Here is a 16,907-nt window from a genome sequence, read left to right as displayed (position 1 = left end):
ATTTAATTGTAATTGTGGTATATTGAATTGTAATAAATTTAATGTGTATATTTATACATTTTGTTAGTTTCAATATTTATAAAGTTATTAAATTTTTAATCTCATATTATAATATTATCAATAACTGGAACCATGTTTAATATATAAATTAAAATTTTAAGATAAATTATATTTACGTTATCAATTATTACGTAAAAATGATTCATGAATTATTTAATAAATTAATTTAATAGCCATATTTAATTTTTTTAATATTATGATCATAATAAACATACAAAGTCAATTTAGTAATTTAAAGTAAATTTAGATGATAATTAATAATTTATTTTATATTTATTATTAATACCAACTCATTAATTTAATAAAAATTTTAAATATATTTATAGGCTACAATTTATAAGAATAAAAAGTAAATACATTAATTCAATTATCATACATGCATTATAAATTGTGAAGAAGTATTATGACACATTGGAATATTAAAAAAATATAATTTTCTAACTTCATCAATTATAACTTACAAGTCAAATAAATATCAAGTCCAGTTCAGTTTAATAATAGGTCGAATCATTTACAAGTTGAATCAGTTACAGATCATGTTTATAACATGTTAGGCTGATAACAAGTCGTATGATATCAATTATTTGTCAGGTTATTCTCAAATTCATGTTCATATCAAGTTGGATGCAGGTCGGGTTCGATTGTCACATTATCAAGTCAAATTCAGGTTTAGGTTGTTCTCAGGTTGAGTATAGATCGAGTATAGGTTGTAAATTTTCCGATTCAACTCGAGTTCAATTCAACATCAGTTTGGACTCAAATCAATTTCGGATTTTCACCATCTAAGGTCACAAACAATTTTAACTCGAGTCGATTTTAATCAATTTTGCAAGTCGGGTCAGTTTTTTACATCTATACTCGGGGTGCACTCTCGGTCCCGATGTAAAACAACCCCGAAAAAAATACCTGATGGTTTCATCTCTACCCACGTTTGACTCTTGATTTTATTGGGTCTTAGTTTTATCATGAAAATGATTAGGGAGGTGATTATTTATTGTTTAATCGCAAAGTCATTCTCATTCGCCCTTCGATACAGCAGGGCTGATGCTTCCACCCTGTTTTGTAAAAAGAGTGGAAAGGGAGGAAATGTCAAGTCTAAAAAGCTAATAATTGCCACCATGCAAGTGAATTAAGGAGGATAGATAATCTCACCAGCCAGGGTGAACAACAAATTTTCCAGTAGATAGAGCCCAATTCACCTGTGGGAAACAATATAATGAATTAAATTTGGTTAAACCGAAACAATGAGCTCAGATTTCCCTTGCTATTGTCAATGAACCCCACGAGACAAACTTTTGTTCAACATAAAAACTGTATGGCAAGCAACAGTTATAAATTGTCTAGCAGCTTGGATTCAGGTAAGGCCGACTAATTGTCCTGAACAATGCCAGCATGCAGAGCAATTAAACTGAAAAAATAAATTACCTTGTCTGTTCCGAGAGAGTTGGCCACCACGTGTGTAACATGCTTATCTATCTGATTTGTGCAAACAGCTCCGAATTGCTCTGCTGTCTGCCACAAAGGATGTAGGTGAGGATTGGCTTCACCTACAGGGAACACCCTACTAAATACTATACGACAACAGTACAAAATCTTCCTTTGTTCTGTTGCTAGGATATTCCTAACATCCAAATCATCTAAACTCTGATGTGAAAAGAAATTCTGGTGAATTCTCTCAATAACCTATTTGAACAAAAATAGGGTCAGGCAAATATTAACTTTTCATAAATGAAGATTTCAAGCAGAACAGTCTTCTCACCGCCAAAGAAGAAGCCAAAGTCCCATCTTCTGGGCGCTCGTCATGGTCAATCTCAAGAAGAGATGGACCTAAAAGACCAAATTGGCGTCTACTATAAGGAAAATAAGTATACCTGTAGAAAATATGATAGATGGACACAAGATCAAGACAGTGGCATGGATCATCGTACTTGTAAGTATAATCAAAGACATGCATACCTCTCTACAACAATCAAGTTAAGTTTATTATGAGGCCAGACTCTAACAGAGTCATCAATGATAACCACAGACGATTCCATACCCAGAACCCCTTCAAGATCCTTACTTCGAGGAACCCTCTCATCACCATCAACGGGATCTCCATCATCACCCCTAGATATAACTCGCCCAGCAAACAAAACCCCTTTCGGATCAAGCACTTTTGCTATTTCTGTGGCATAAAGTTTGTTGCCCATTGTGTAAAGATGCAGTTCATACAACTTGCTAGCCTAAAATGATAAGGGAGAATCAGTGTCAATTGCAAATGAAGTTCCAGAATCCAGAGAGTTCTGAAGTCAAGGAAGAATTGAAATAGCATACTTTCTCTAAGAAATTCCAGACTCCAGGTCGCAATTTGGTCCACATTCCCATATGATTAAAGCGGAAGAGATGTCTCTGCAGTTTTTCACGATCCTGTTCCTCTTTCTTTCTTAAGATTTCTTCATGCACAGAGTCTACTTCAATAAACTGTGAAGACAAAAAATTAAATAGTCTTGAATTAGAAAACTATCAGATTTGTTTTTTTTTTAAGAAAAGGGGGGAAGGGGAGGAGGGAAGTTCACACTTATTAACGAAAACTCACTTTGGCAGAATTGAGAAGTGTATGATCCAAATCCAAGACGAGACAGAGTTTGCGTGAAGCAAACATTTTCTTTTGCTCTTCTAACCTCCTCGCCCTTTCTCTCTGGATTGCTGCCTTTTGCCTGTCATCGTATTTTTCAAAGAGATGTCCTACATCTCCCCATGTATTCTGCGGAGGAGGATTTGCTACACCATCAGATGTTGCACCAGTCCCATTCTGCCGATCCTCTGAATTAGACACTGTTGTGATCATATCCGTGCTGTCAGACTTAACTTGTATTGGTTGGGAGACTATATTCTGGGATGCTACTGGCAGACTGGTAAATGGCTGCGAAGCAGACATCATACCAGCAATATTTTTGAGACTTTGGGTAAATTGCTGGGCGATATCATGTGGTGGAACAAGCTGAGAATGTATTGTCTTAGCTACTGTATGATTCTCAAGCTGCTTCTGGGTATTCATATTATCCTTGCTTCCCTGGGTGCTTGATGTAGGGGAGATCCCATTTGTTTTTATTTGATCAGATCCCACGCTACCACTCTTTTGAAACACATTGCCAAGGAGAACGCGACGAGGGTCACGACGTTTCATACAAATTTTGCCAGACTCTTCCTGGAAGGTTGTCAATTATTAAACATTAGACAAATAAGAGATGCAAAATAAATATTAATTTTCAAGCATTCAACTAATGGGAAGTTAAACAATATTATTTATCCTCATCCGCATGAAACCACAAAAAGCAATGAAGTGCTCACAGGAGGCAAATGCTTAAAACAGTATGACTTGCACATTTTTGCGTTTTATTTTATATATGTATATATATATAAATATAATTATATGTGTATATATAAATATGTAAATATATAATGAGGTGCTCACAGGAGGAGGAACCTGAAGATTTCCTGCAGGTTTTGACAAAGTAGCAGATGAGCTTGAAGGAACAATGTTAACTGAGGGTGAGGGAATAATATTTCCTGGGGGAACTACTCCCAGAACTGGATTTGAGCTTGGCTGATACAATGTACTTTTTACAGGATCGGGGGATTTCTGCTGGATTTCAGATGCTAATCTCTGATGTTGTCCCATCTTAAGTATATTTATCAGCATGGTCGGATTTACTGCAATATCTTTCAACAAAGCAGGCAAAGAAGGGGTATCCTTGCCTGGCAGCGGCACTTGCTCAATTTTGTTGACAGTCATATTGATTTTTCCACTTAAAGTACTTGAACAAGATACTCCATATTCCATTTTCTGGGAATTGGAATCCAAATTCTCTACGTTTTGGTTTCTGTTTGCCATCTGAGACCCACTATTATCAGTATCCCCTAACCAACCACCATGTCCAGACATAGCTTGAACATGATCCCTAACAACTCCAAAATTTCCCAACTCATTCTTTTGTCTCTTGAGTGCAGGACCATCTAAAACAGGCTCTTCTACATTCTTTTTCTTTCTTGAATCCATAATTCCATCAACAGGTGACGCTTTAGAAGCATTGTGCAATGGCCGTTGGTTTAGATCCAAAGCACTTGCATTGGAGTTGGCAAACCGAAGTCTAGGGTCTCTACTTTTTGCTGAAGCCTTTGACCCTATATTAGATGCAGAACTCACAGTCACAAGTGTAGCATTTTGAGTTGTCAGCAGTCCCTGCATGCTAGATATTGAACTGGCAGTATCGATATGAGGTGGCAAGGAAACAGTTGGATGCCCCTGAACAGGCATATTTGGTTTAAAGTTACCAATGCTGGAGGAGATAGAAACCTCCGCACCATTATCACCACCCTCATCACCAGATTCTTCAGAAGGGGTTGGGCTAGGAAGTCTATCACTTGAAAAGAAAAAACCTCGACCAAATTTTTGTGGATAGCTAGAAAAGGCTTTGAGGGCATCGGTTTCGTAAGGGTGCAATTTATTACCAACTGCATCATGTGAACCCTTAGCCATCATAAGCCCAGATTTAACAATACCGTCTCCAATAGTCATTGGCCTGGGTATGGGTAAACTGGGTAAACATGGTGTTGTTTCTCGTGTAGGCGAGGGAAGGCTGTCTGCGTCATGATCCTTGTGAAGGTCTAGAAGGGGTAGTGAAAGACCTTTGTTCCTAAAATTAGGTACTCCAGGCTTTAAAGTTTCTGTTAACGTATTTGGCTTATTATAAGATTCGGAATCAACAGATAACGGCAACTTATTAGTTATGGTCAAATCATGACCAGCATTTTCAGCTAAGGTATCAGGATCCTTATTATTCACAATCTCAATCTCTTTCTCCATGCCAATTACTCTAGCCGTTGAATTCAGAGAGAGCAGCATCACATCTATCTGTAAAGCAGACATAGCGTTTAGTCTCACCATAAACACAACAATCTTACAATGCTAATAGTTCATAAACTAGTAAGTCATGAACCACACACCTCTTTCATCTTGTCAGCACGAAACAGAGGAGGATCAATACCTTTCACAACAGAAAGAAGCCTGTTCCCGAAATGCAAAACAATGATTTGACAAAAAGAAAAATAGATAAAATGTATTAAAACCAAATAAAATACCTTGATATAATGGACACATTCTGTTCGCTTAAATTGCCATTCAGAGCAACAAAAACCTGCAATGAAAAGAAATAAGACTCTGCAATATTTGCAATCCGCAATTTATAAATTGACCAAAATTTTCATATAACCATCAGAGCAAAACTATGAGAATATAACTCCTCCATTTCTTACTGAATTAACTGCTCCAAAAGCCAGTTCAATAAGTGTATCTTTTGTGGGAACTCTAAATTCAAATACCAATCCTCGTAAGCTCTCCAAAGCATTCTGCAATCTGGTACAAACTGCCCCGAATGATCTACAAAACAATAAATTTGGAAAAAAAACAATTCAGCAGAGTAATTTTACTCGCTAATATTAAAAAAAGGTCGTCCTTTCATTACAGTATTCATACTTCTCTGCTTCAATCACAGTAATCCCTTCCAGTACTCCCCGAAACAGGTTAACTCGCTTCTCCAACTCATCCAAGTTACCAGCATTTCCATCCTCACTACTCAAAATCATTTCTTTCAAGGGCTCCGAATCCAAATCAATCTCCCCCTCTTCCAACTCCCCTTCTTCTTTGTCAAGAGTGACAAACTTGTCCTCATCCATCTCATCCCCACTATCATCAATCACAACTCTATAAGTTGAATTCCCACTAGAGCCCTTCTCCTCTTTGCTATTTACAGAAGCCACCGAAGATGACGGTGACGATCGCTTGGAGTTGTTGTTCTCGTCTTGCTGCGGTTGTTCGGCCTCCTTACCAAAAATTCCATTGAAAGGTTTCTTCTGAACCGCTTGTGCCCAAGCAAGATTATACAAACCCGATGAGTACCCTCGTAAAACAGACGGGTATTTGCAGAGATCCTGCATTGTCCAAACTCTCGAATTAGAATTCGCTTCCCCAACACCTTTCGTCGATTTCGATTCCATCAAAATCGTAACTTCTTGCTTGTTAAAATCTTCCTCGTTGATCTCTATTGAAGCTGAATCCGAAATTTCACCTTCTTCAACATCCTCCATTTTGATTTCATCGTTTGCCATCTGACCTAGGGTTCCCCTTTTTTCGTTTCTAATTATTTTACTCTAATCGATCCAATTAGACCCAAAACCAAACATATATTTTACGCACCAGTCACTTTTTTCAAGAACTGGCGAAATTTTCTTCAGTAGATCTCGCCCAATTTCGAGGCAGAAACAAAACAGAAAAGGAGGAAATTTCGAAGGCACTTAGATTAGATTGAATACTCAGCCCCCCGATGAATACCTGGAGAATATAAATTGAAGATTTCTTAAATTTCTCAATAATTTGAACTCAGATCTGTGATGTTGTTTTTGAGGGTTTTAAAAAGGTGGTGACAAATGTTTATAAGGAAGAAGGGGAATCTAGGACACGCAAGAGTTTTAAATCTGGACCGTACACGTCAGCATATAATAAACCTAAAACAGAGTTGTCCTTTGGTGAGCAGAAGTCTGATGTAACTAGGAATAGTTAGGCGGAGACCGGGATGGACGATTGCCATGACTTAATGGCCATGGCTCGAACAGTATGTTATTTCTTGAGAAAAAAAATAAAAAGGGGTAAAATCGCATTTAGTATCCAACTATCAATTTTATTTTATTTCGGTCACCCATCTATTTATTTTTTTTGGGTAAACTACATGCTAGGTAACTTTTGTTTAATATTTGTATATTTTTTCTCACTGAATTCAACTTAATTTTTGTTGCTTACCTTATCGTTTTATTATAATTTGGTCATTGAGATGTTAGTTGCCGTTAGTTTGATGATGTCACACGTTATTAAAAAGGTTTAATTTTTATTTTAATTTTGAACTTTAGATAAATTTCTAATAATGGGTTTTTTTATTAACCCAGAGTAATTTATGGATAAAATATCAATTTGTTTATTTTTTTTAATATGTTTTCTTTTAAAACTCTATCTTGCGCTTGCACCGCACACCTTTATTACTGTTTATCTTTTCCGTCGTCAGTCACCTGACGAATATGGAGCGAGAAGCTTTGGAAAACGAGAGTTTCTGACTCTTATAGTTTGAGATACCCAAAAAACATGATCGCAGAGGATTTTTTCGCAATTAAAGAGTGATTTCACATCAATATCCATAACATTCAACCAGTTCTTGATTGTAAGATCGAATGATTTTCAATTCATTTTGTTGATCTAGGAAGATTTGAACTTTTCGATCCCAAGAACCAGAACTGCTTGATCAACTACTGATCGACTATTGATGGAACCTTTGTGATAGGGAAGAACTGCTTGCAGGCCTCTTGAAAGGTGCTGCCATCACTACAGTAAAATTGTTCTATAGCGGCGTTTTGGGAGTAAACGCCACAAATTTTAAACATATTGCGGCGTTTAAATAGAAAACGCCATAAATGGTAACTTTAGCGACGTTTTTATACAAACACCGCAATAGGTTTATCCATAGTGGCGTTTTTTCAACAAACGCCGCAACAAAGTAGTACTTTAGTGGCGTTTTTATACAAACGCCGCTAAAGACTCGTACTTTAGTGGTGTTTTTATACAAACTCCGCTATAGACTCGTACTTTAGTGGCATTTTTATACAAATGTTGCTATATAATTGTACTTTAGTGGTGTTTTTATACAAACGCCGCTATATAATTATACTTTAGTGGCGTTTATATACATACGCCGCTATAGACTCGTACTTTAGTGGCGTTTGTGTTTACAAATGCCGCAAATTTATAATTTTTAAGTGCCGCACCTTTAACCCTTTTTTTCATTTTTCTCCCTTTACCTATTTTTCAATCCCGCCTTTTACACAAACCTATCTGCTTCACTACCAAACCCCAAACCCATCTACATCACTATCATTTTTTACGCTATCTCTGATTTTGATTCCCTTATCCACATTTCCCCCAACTTTCAAATCCTCATTTTTCATTCTGCGAAATTTATCGTTAACACCATCACCAGTCGTTGTTGTTATTTTGATTTTGATTTTGATTTTGATTTCGTGGCTTTGGGTTTTACTTTGAACTTTGGTTTTATCAGTACAAGGTCGCCCTTTGCTTTGATGGTTATTTCTCACTGCTATAAATAATGACTCTCTTTGCTCATTTCTTTTTCCATTTCCATTTAGTTTCAAAGAAGACAGAATCATGAGAGAAAAATGAAGTACGTTCTTGTTCACCCCCACCGAGTCGGTTATGGGCGCAACTTCTACAATGAGTTCTGCTTAAGCGATCTCCGTATCGGGTCGAGCCTAGTTTCATTTCTTGCACTTTCAAAGTCCCTTCTCGCTTCATCGTAAGCTGTCCCCAATAAAACTCTATCTCAAATTCCCTGGAATTAGAATTCTATCAGATCTGGCTTCATTTCTTTCAATAAAGTAGTATCGTTTTGTTCCAAAAAAGAATAGAAGAAAATGAAGCATCGGTTCTCTCTTTCAGAACTAGTACGATGATCCTTATCTAGTAATAAGCAAACTGATTAGATTGTTTCAGTTGGGTTTTCATAGTTAGAATCTTATATAGTAAGACTAAAACTGATTAGATTGTTTTAGTTGGGGTTTTCATAGTTGGAATCTTATCTAGTAAGAATAAAACTTCAAATAGAACATTCAAATAGTTGGAATCTTATCTAGTAGTGAGCAAACTGATTAGATTGTTTCAGCATTATGCATATTTACATGTTCATACTTATTGCTTGATAATACCACTTTGTTATAATTTTGTATTCTTGATGATGCAAAGCTCTGTAGAGAGGGAGAGAGCTTACTACGCATCTATGACTGTTCATACCTGGCATGCAAACATGTTCATACCTGTTGCATGATATTGCACCAAGGGCAACTTCTAGAATTAGGATAAAGCAAGGCTTCATATGGTCTACTGGTCATTGGTTCAAGACTATTAGTAACAGATAATATTCGTTTCTTCTTCGATATTTTCTCTAATTAGATGTCATCTAGTTAACATGAAAGTTCAATTGATTACAGGTATTGATAATAGTAGTAGCACAAAACTCTGATCAATGATTTTTCTTTTCTGCAGCTGTAACCCCCTCAGACCGATACGGATAGCCTAATCCGATATGGAATGTCACATTAGGGCCACCGGAGCGACCCACCGTAAAAATAGCGAAAAATTTAAAAATTTTATCAAAACATGTAACTCATAAAATGATTTATTATTATTCAGAAATAAAACAGTTTTTCATACTCATATATAAAACAAAATGCAATTACATGCCCTCTAATCACATGTACCATACTCTGTAAGTAACGCCGGACGAACTCCCTTACTGATGTCGATAGATGCACCGGTACCATTCTTTTAACCTGAAAAGGTGAGTAACAGAGTGAGCTTTGGGAAGCTCAGTAATGCAGAACTACCAGATGATGCTACAGGACATGAAGATAACAGATAATCGTATGTTTCCTTATTGGTTCCGATATCTGCAGATTTTTATGTTGAGCGGAGATCTTACATATATTTCATGTAGTAACAGACTGTAAGCTTTCAGTTCAGATGGAAATATTTCGGATGTTTGGGTTCAGGATATCAGAATTAGTTGTCTAGTGTGTTCCCGTAAAACATTTAAAACAATTATGCTTTTTAAAATTAGTACAGATCACGGTTATTAAAACATCATAGGAGTTTTTAATTTAAAAACTCTGAATCGTCCTCCAACCGAGCGCCATGTGCAGATCCCCAGAACTGCACAACCTAAGGGAGTACCTTGTGGCCTGCGAGTCTACCCAAGAATATTCCCGGGGCCACAAAGGCTTACCCAAGAAAATCTCAGGGTCGCAGAGCCTACCCAAGGCTTGACTTAGGTCCATAAGGAATTACCAGTCAGTGCAGAACCTATAAAAGGAATTAACCGCAGTGACTGAACCTGCCAGAGTCTTCATACCAGAACCCAGAGTGCCCCGAATAAAACATTTTCCTTCAGTAACGGAGATATCAGAAATCAGAGTAGAAATCATAACAGAATTCAGAGCAGAAATCAGAGCAGAAATCATAACAAAATTCAAAACATAAATCAAATAAAATATTCATATGATTAAGGAACACACTAGAGATTATAGATATGGTTCAGAGGTATTGGATAATCTTATTGGACATAAAAACAGGGATCTTTAGTATACCGATAGAATGTTAGAAATTAGAATCATTATCGGAAGAGTTTATTAGCTAATGGGAACATCGATTATTCAGAACGTGACTAATCATGATCATTTAATATTCGAACAGTTTTCTGAGGCAAAAGTATTCAGAAAGTTTTTCAGAATCCTTTGTATATGGGTTACTTGTTTTTTTCATATATGACCAGAGTGATTTGAGCTGATAAGGGAGAACAAAGATTTCGGACATTTACCATCTATGTCGATCGATCGGATTTTCAAACAACTCGAGCTGAACTACTTCCAGAACTGATACTTGTTGACTGATCAATTCATTTCCCTTCTAGGGTATTCAATCATTCCTAGGCTTAGTGATATTCTTGGGTCATTTGCATATCAGGGGTATTTGGTCATTTTAAAGATCTATGGTATTTCAATCCTTTCATTTCGTCTGGTCTTATTATTTAATTCAAACATATCTTTTACTTCAGTCCTTTTTAAACAATTCTGACAAAAGAGCACCATCAATAAATTATTCTTCAGGTATTTACTCTTAACTCAGAGATTTTCGGGTCATGTGTCTTCTCAAATTTTACAAACGAAATATCAGAAATTTTCTATACAAAGACATGATCTTAACAATTAAAACTGTAATTTATCGATTTAAGTATGAATCCTCAGGGTACTTTCTCATTCAGGGTCAACTCAGACTATTTTTACCTCTTAAGGGCATTTTCATAATTTTACTTAATCAAAGTATTCTCATAATTTATTGCTTAAATCATATTCGGTTCAAATCCATCCATAATCAAACATGCATAATATATATATATATATATATATATATATATATATATATATCCATCCATTTATCCATTATCAACATGTTCCATAAAGCATAAAGAGGTAGTAATGCATTACCTCGATTTCTGTGTCATACTGATCGACCAAATAAATTCCATTCGAATGCCCCAAATCTTTAATTCAACTTCCAATATTTTCTCAAATACATAACAATAAACATTTCATCAAAAACGAGACTTAATTATGAAAAACGAATCGAATCGGGTGATTAATCAGTGAAAACCAACTTACCGAGTTCGAATTTGGTGAAACAGACCCCAAAAACGGATTCAAGACATCGAAAAATGTCAGAATATATATACACAGTCAAAGTCAAAGGTCGTTAAACGCCCGGTCAATGCCGGTCAAAGTTCTGGTCAACAGTGGTCAACGCCGGTCAACAGTCAACAGTCAATAGTCGACAGTTTTACACAAATATCACCCTAACAGAAATTAATTACAAAAATACCACCCTTTTACAAATATTTACAAAACTATCGCCCTGGTTTTTTACACATTTATCACCCTACGGCTAGACAATGCCCACTCTCGGAGGGTGGCGCGTAGGGCGCGTGAACAGTGATACGGTGTCGAAAAATTCCCAAAAAAATCCTAAAAATTATTTTAAGAAATTTTGAGGCATTTATAAAGCTCGGTTCACAATTTCAAATGGTGGAGAGCTCAATTTCAACAAATCCGAAACTTTGACCGCTTTACCTCCTCACGTACCGCCACCGATGGAGACAATGAGGACACCGACAGACTCGGAACGGCACAAGGAACACGATGGTGCGGGAGGTGTCGAAAACGGATGGTTGGATCGTCGTGAATCAACGAAAAACCAATAGAAATTGTGTTAAAATCGATGATACTTCCAACTGAAATTAACAACGAAAGGTGACGATTCACGACGAGAGGCTTGAGGAGTTTTGTTCATCGGTCGACAATGAACACGATGGTGGTTTCGGTTTGTCGATCGGAGGCCGGACGGCGAGTAGATCGAAGATCACAGTCGTTGACCAGGAGAAGAATTATGAGCATTTTTCTACAGAAATACACGGGAAAATGGATGTTTATATTTTCTCCTAAAGAAAAAAAAGTCAAATCATGAGTTTAGCCACTGAATTTCCTACACTTCTTAAAACATTCTATCAATTTTGAAATTTTACAATTTAATCCACCGTTTCTTTCAAAATACCAATTAAATTCAATATTTTATAATTTTTAAAATTTAGCCCCTAAATTGGGGTGTTACAGCAGCATTATTCTTTTACATGGGCCTCCAGGGACAGGAAAGACATCTTTATGCGAAGCACTGGTACAAAAATTATCCATTAGTTTCAGCTCCAGGTCTTTTGTTAATTTCTATGCTCAAAGCATATATCACTTTAGGGCCTTATACATTAGCTTGTGAGATTGTTAGTTCTCGCTGATTTTATTTTTGGCTTACCATTCTTTATTCAGATATCCACAGTGCCAATTAATCGAAGTTAATGCACATTCATTGTTTAGTAAATGGTTCTATGAGAGTGGCGAGTTGGTATGTTTCTGTATCAATTTTTTGAACTTATGACAAAAGTATCATGACGTCCTGGATGTTAATGGTATGTAGTTTACATTATTAACTCTGTTCCTAAACTTTAGGTTGTAAAGCTTTTCCAAAAAATTCAATACATGGTGGAGAAAGAACACAATCTGGTATTGTTCTAATTGGTGAGTCTTTTATTACCAAAGTTAGGGTTTTGATCATTTCTGGTCTTTCTAGGTTATGACTCTTTAGATATATGATGTCGTTGCTACCACAGATGAAGTTGAAAGTCTTGATGTTGCTTTGTCTGGTTCTGAACCTTCAGATTCCATTCGGCTAACAGTTTTGTACAAGCAATTAAACTTCTTTATATTTTTCTCTTAAATGCACATATTTATGTGAGTATATTTACCTCAACTTTAGACCGAATACAACTTGAAAATGTACCTCAGGTTGTAAATGCGCTATTAACTCAGATGGATAAGCTGAAATTAGCTTCCAATGTTATAATTATGACTACGTCCAATATAAATACTGCTATTGGTAAGCCTATAATCCATTTCACATTGGTTTCTTATTCTGAAATATATGGTATTTACATGGTAATTTACCATTATCTCCTTGTGGATTCAGTATTGGAATCTTCAACTATTAGAAACTTTTATCAGTCCTCTCATTTAACGTACTGAGGGATATTTTACATTTTTCATATTTACCGATGGCACCAGTCCTGAAATATTAGACTAGAGAAGAATCCACCCTTTTGGAATGTATAAATTTACTACTAGCGTTGCAGATATTGCATTTGTTGACAGAGCCGATATCAAAGCATATGTGGGTCCTCCAACTCTTCAAGCTCGTTACGAAATTTTAAGATCATGCTTGTAAGAGCTTATGCGGACATGAATTATATCAAATATCCAGGTAAGAATGTAAAACAATGCCTAGGGCCTCCATATTTCGATCTCTTCACTTAATACCAAGTCGAATACGGATCTCTTTAGGGTTCAAGTCAATACATCCTTCCAGACTATGCTACATTGAAAGAGAAACTGAATATAGATGAGAATCAGGAGGTTCAAACAACTATTCACCTGTGTAAGCAATTAGCAGAGGCTGCTGAAGCATGCAATGTTAGAATTCGAAGCCCTGAATGTGAACACATCGAATCTAGCAACGATTTTCGATGAAATAAACAAGTATTTGTGGTATGTTTGTTTACAAGGATTGAGTGGAAGAGTTTTAAGAAAACTACCATTTTTGGCGCATGAAGATACATATACACGAACATGCATACACATTATCAATTAAAATCAAAAGGGTTACTTAGAAAAGAAAGCGCTTCATTTAATTTATTTAAACCAGGGGAAATAAAATTAGAGGAAAACTCTGCTTCTTGAGATGAAATTATTGTTTAGGAAAGATGGAGTTAACTTTTGGCAACATAGTTATCGACTACCCGTAAGCTCCTAGCTTACTTCATTTTCTGTATAAGTCATTTTTTTTTATAATTGATTACATTCTGATTTGATGTTTATGGAGTGGCAACATAGATATGTTGAATGCACCTCAACAGCAATTCAGGCACTAGCCTCATTCAGGAAATTATATCCTGAACATAGAACAGAAGAAAGCTCCTGGTTCGTTTAGAACTATTCCATAATCTATATCTTTTATGTGTTTACTTTGTAATTATTTGTCTTTACAAATTCTGCTAATTCGAGCAATTCTTCAATATGGCAATCTCAATATCCATTGCTGAAGAACTTGCTTTGTGCTGTCATTTTTTGCTAGGTATGGATCCTGGGGCATCTGCTTCAGTTATGCAGGATTCATTTACTTATAAGAAGGAGATGCAAAGCAAGAAGTTTGATACTTGATTTTAGGAATTTACTAATTTAAATATTGATTCTTTATTCTTATGAATTTATATTGGAATATTTATTTTTCTTAAATATTTTTTTATTTCCTTATTCAATAATCCTAATTTATGGTCACAAAAAAATAAAAGCATTAACAAAAGCTCAAGTATTTACTCATCGCGGCTATTACAGGAACTGCTGGCTATGCTGGTTATCTCTGTTACAGTAAGTCTTTTTTCTTTTGATTAAGATTGGGTCATTTGTGATTTAATTTATATTACAATTTAAATGTGGGTTTTTAATATGATTAAAAACGTATATATTTTAAAAAAAAATTAATTCGTTTTGCAGAGTGTTCGTAAGAGGAAGTAGATTAGAAGGCAAAGGCATTGCGGGCTGCTGCAAGTTTTGCTCCTAGTGAAGATGCATCTGCTGTTGATGTATGTTTGAGTTTGTTTGGAATTTTATCATTTTTAAATGAATTTTATCATTTTTAAATGAATATTCTCATTTTAGCGTAGTATTTGAATAATGTTGTTCTAATTGTTCAATCTTTTTTAGTAAAATTACCTTTACAAGAAGTTGTTCTAATTGTTTACCATTTAATTCTTCGATTTGAATTTTGTAGGAATGATCTTACGGATGGATTACTGGAGAGGCTTTAAGTAGTAAATTTCTGGTTGTTGGTCTTGAGGACATTCATATATCATGTGTTTCTTAGTGTTGGTAGGACTTTTTTATGTTTTAATCAACTGTCCTAAACCTTCTCTTACTTGAGCAGTATTTTGGTGTCTAAACTTATGTAACGTCTAGCTTGATGTTTCAATACCCACCAAAGATTTATTTATTTAACTTGGATGTTTGTAAACTTTGATTTTTTTTTATGTTTTTATGTTTTCTTACTTAATTAGAATCGTAATGAAATTTAAGATGGTTATTAGATATTGTTATAGGTTCAATTTGGGTATTATAAAATTGGAATAAAATATATTGAAAATCAATTTCGATTAGCGGCGTTTTAAGGGAAAACACCACTAACATAGTGCATATTTGGTGGCGTTTGTTCCAAAAACGTCGCTATAGATCTGACCTTTTGCGGTGTTTGTATCCAAAAACGCCGCTATAGAACTAACCTTTTACGGCGTTTTTAGAAAAAACGCCGCTATATATCTCTACTTTTTGCAGCATTTGTTCATAAAGCGCCGCTATAGATATCGACATTTAGCGGCGTTTGTTCCAAAAATGCCGCGATAAATCTTGACCTATTGCGGCGTTTTTTGTTCTCAAACGCCGCTAACTTTAGCGGCGCTGGTATGATCGGCGCTTCTTGCGACGTTTGGAAAAACGCCGTAAGTGCTTTTAGTGACGCTTAAAAACGGCGCTAAAACTCTATTTTGCTGTAATGCATTGATGATAACTCTGTCATGGAAGCAGCTTCAAAGTGTCCAATCTTGAGGAAGACAGTGTAGAACTATTCTCAAATTTTGATGACTTTTACTTACTATAAATACCCTTTGGGGTTGCCTCCTTGTCCCTTCCATTGAAACACCATTTGCAGATTGCTTGTTTTTTATTTATTTAAATTTGTATCTTGCTAAATAAGTCTCGATCAACTATTGATTTCCGGAACAATTTGTAGATCTTTACACTCTTTGTCATAACCAGAACTACCTTTACACTCAGTAATAGCCTTCAAATATGTCATTGCTAATGCTGAAACTTTCTCCACTTTGTTGATTGACTAACCGGCTATTTTCAGCCATTCAACCTCATCTTCTTCATCATCATAGTGGAAACTGGCTGAGCTATCCGACGAAAGACTCGTCGAGACCGATTCCGGATCGACTGTTCAAGGATAATAATTGATAAAACTCTTTTTTGAGCCTTTTCAAGGTGATTTGCATGAGGTTTTGAACAAGAATGAGCTCTTGAGGAGATGAATTTTGAGAAACGAGAAAATGTTTGGATCCACGAAGATCCATACCGCATTTGTGATTCTCTTTGGCTTCTTTTCTGTTATGGTGAAAGAGAGTAGTAACACTAGTTAATGAAGAATAGTTTACACTTTACATCCACTTTTTGATGATTGATTCAGCATTTTGAATGCTTTGTTTCGCCATTGAAGCTGTTGGGGAGCTTGGAGATGAAAAGGTGGAAATGGATGTTTTAGAAAGTGGAGACAATCCTTTTCTTGGGATATTTAGATGATTGCGATTGTTTGAAGTCTGAAATAACATCATTTTTTTAACTCAAAGGTGTAAGTAGGATTGTTGTTTGAGACCGATTCGTCATAGCTTCTTTCTCCATATCCGTCAGGTGACCAGCGACGGAGAAGATAAACAACAATGGAGATGTGCAAAACGGAAGATAGGGTTCAGGAAGAAAACGTTAAAAAA

At 35.7% G+C, this 16,907-nt stretch overlaps 1 protein-coding gene and 1 pseudogene across 2 annotated transcripts; one reads left to right on the top strand and one right to left on the bottom strand.

The window, feature by feature from the left end:
• Window positions 1-893: 893 nt before the first annotated feature.
• On the bottom strand, window positions 894-6,467 carry LOC120151091 (RNA polymerase II C-terminal domain phosphatase-like 3). 2 transcript variants are annotated; one of them, XM_039163629.1, is made up of 12 exons: window positions 5,579-6,467; window positions 5,359-5,482; window positions 5,185-5,240; window positions 5,050-5,110; window positions 3,518-4,957; window positions 2,639-3,250; window positions 2,377-2,523; window positions 2,017-2,285; window positions 1,820-1,931; window positions 1,486-1,743; window positions 1,213-1,259; window positions 894-1,115 (listed from the first exon to the last, which is right to left on the bottom strand). In XM_039163629.1, exons 1-12 carry the CDS (start codon window positions 6,208-6,210, stop codon window positions 1,052-1,054), a joined length of 3,822 nt encoding a protein of 1,273 aa, XP_039019560.1. In that variant the 5' UTR covers window positions 6,211-6,467; the 3' UTR covers window positions 894-1,051. The 2 variants fall into 2 exon arrangements, with proteins under 2 accessions (XP_039019560.1, XP_039019561.1); XM_039163630.1 differs by having other exon boundaries at window positions 3,530-4,957.
• Window positions 6,468-10,244: 3,777 nt separating this feature from the next.
• On the top strand, window positions 10,245-14,529 carry LOC120150924 (annotated as a pseudogene).
• The last annotated feature ends 2,378 nt before the right edge of the window (window positions 14,530-16,907 follow it).

This window comes from Hibiscus syriacus, unplaced genomic scaffold (genome assembly GCF_006381635.1).
Source record: "Hibiscus syriacus cultivar Baekdansim isolate YM2019G1 unplaced genomic scaffold, ASM638163v2 tig00111027_pilon, whole genome shotgun sequence".
NCBI classification, from domain to species: domain Eukaryota; kingdom Viridiplantae; phylum Streptophyta; class Magnoliopsida; order Malvales; family Malvaceae; genus Hibiscus; species Hibiscus syriacus.
Note: the sequence above shows the minus strand (reverse complement) of the source record. Positions and strands in the feature narration are given on the sequence as shown.

What these genes read in the sequence shown, in the direction of transcription:
- LOC120151091 (XM_039163629.1), bottom strand. Translation starts at nt 6,210, where the DNA reads ATGGCAAACGATGAAATCAAAATGGAGGATGTTGAAGAAGGTGAAATT. An exon ending in ATCTTCAGGTTCCTCCTCCT is followed by an intron (nt 3,251 to 3,517) that starts GTGAGCACCTCA and finishes ACAACCTTCCAG; the next exon opens with GAAGAGTCTGGCAAAATTTG. An exon ending in TTTGTTGTTCACCCTGGCTG is followed by an intron (nt 1,116 to 1,212) that starts GTGAGATTATCT and finishes TTTACAAAACAG; the next exon opens with GGTGGAAGCATCAGCCCTGC.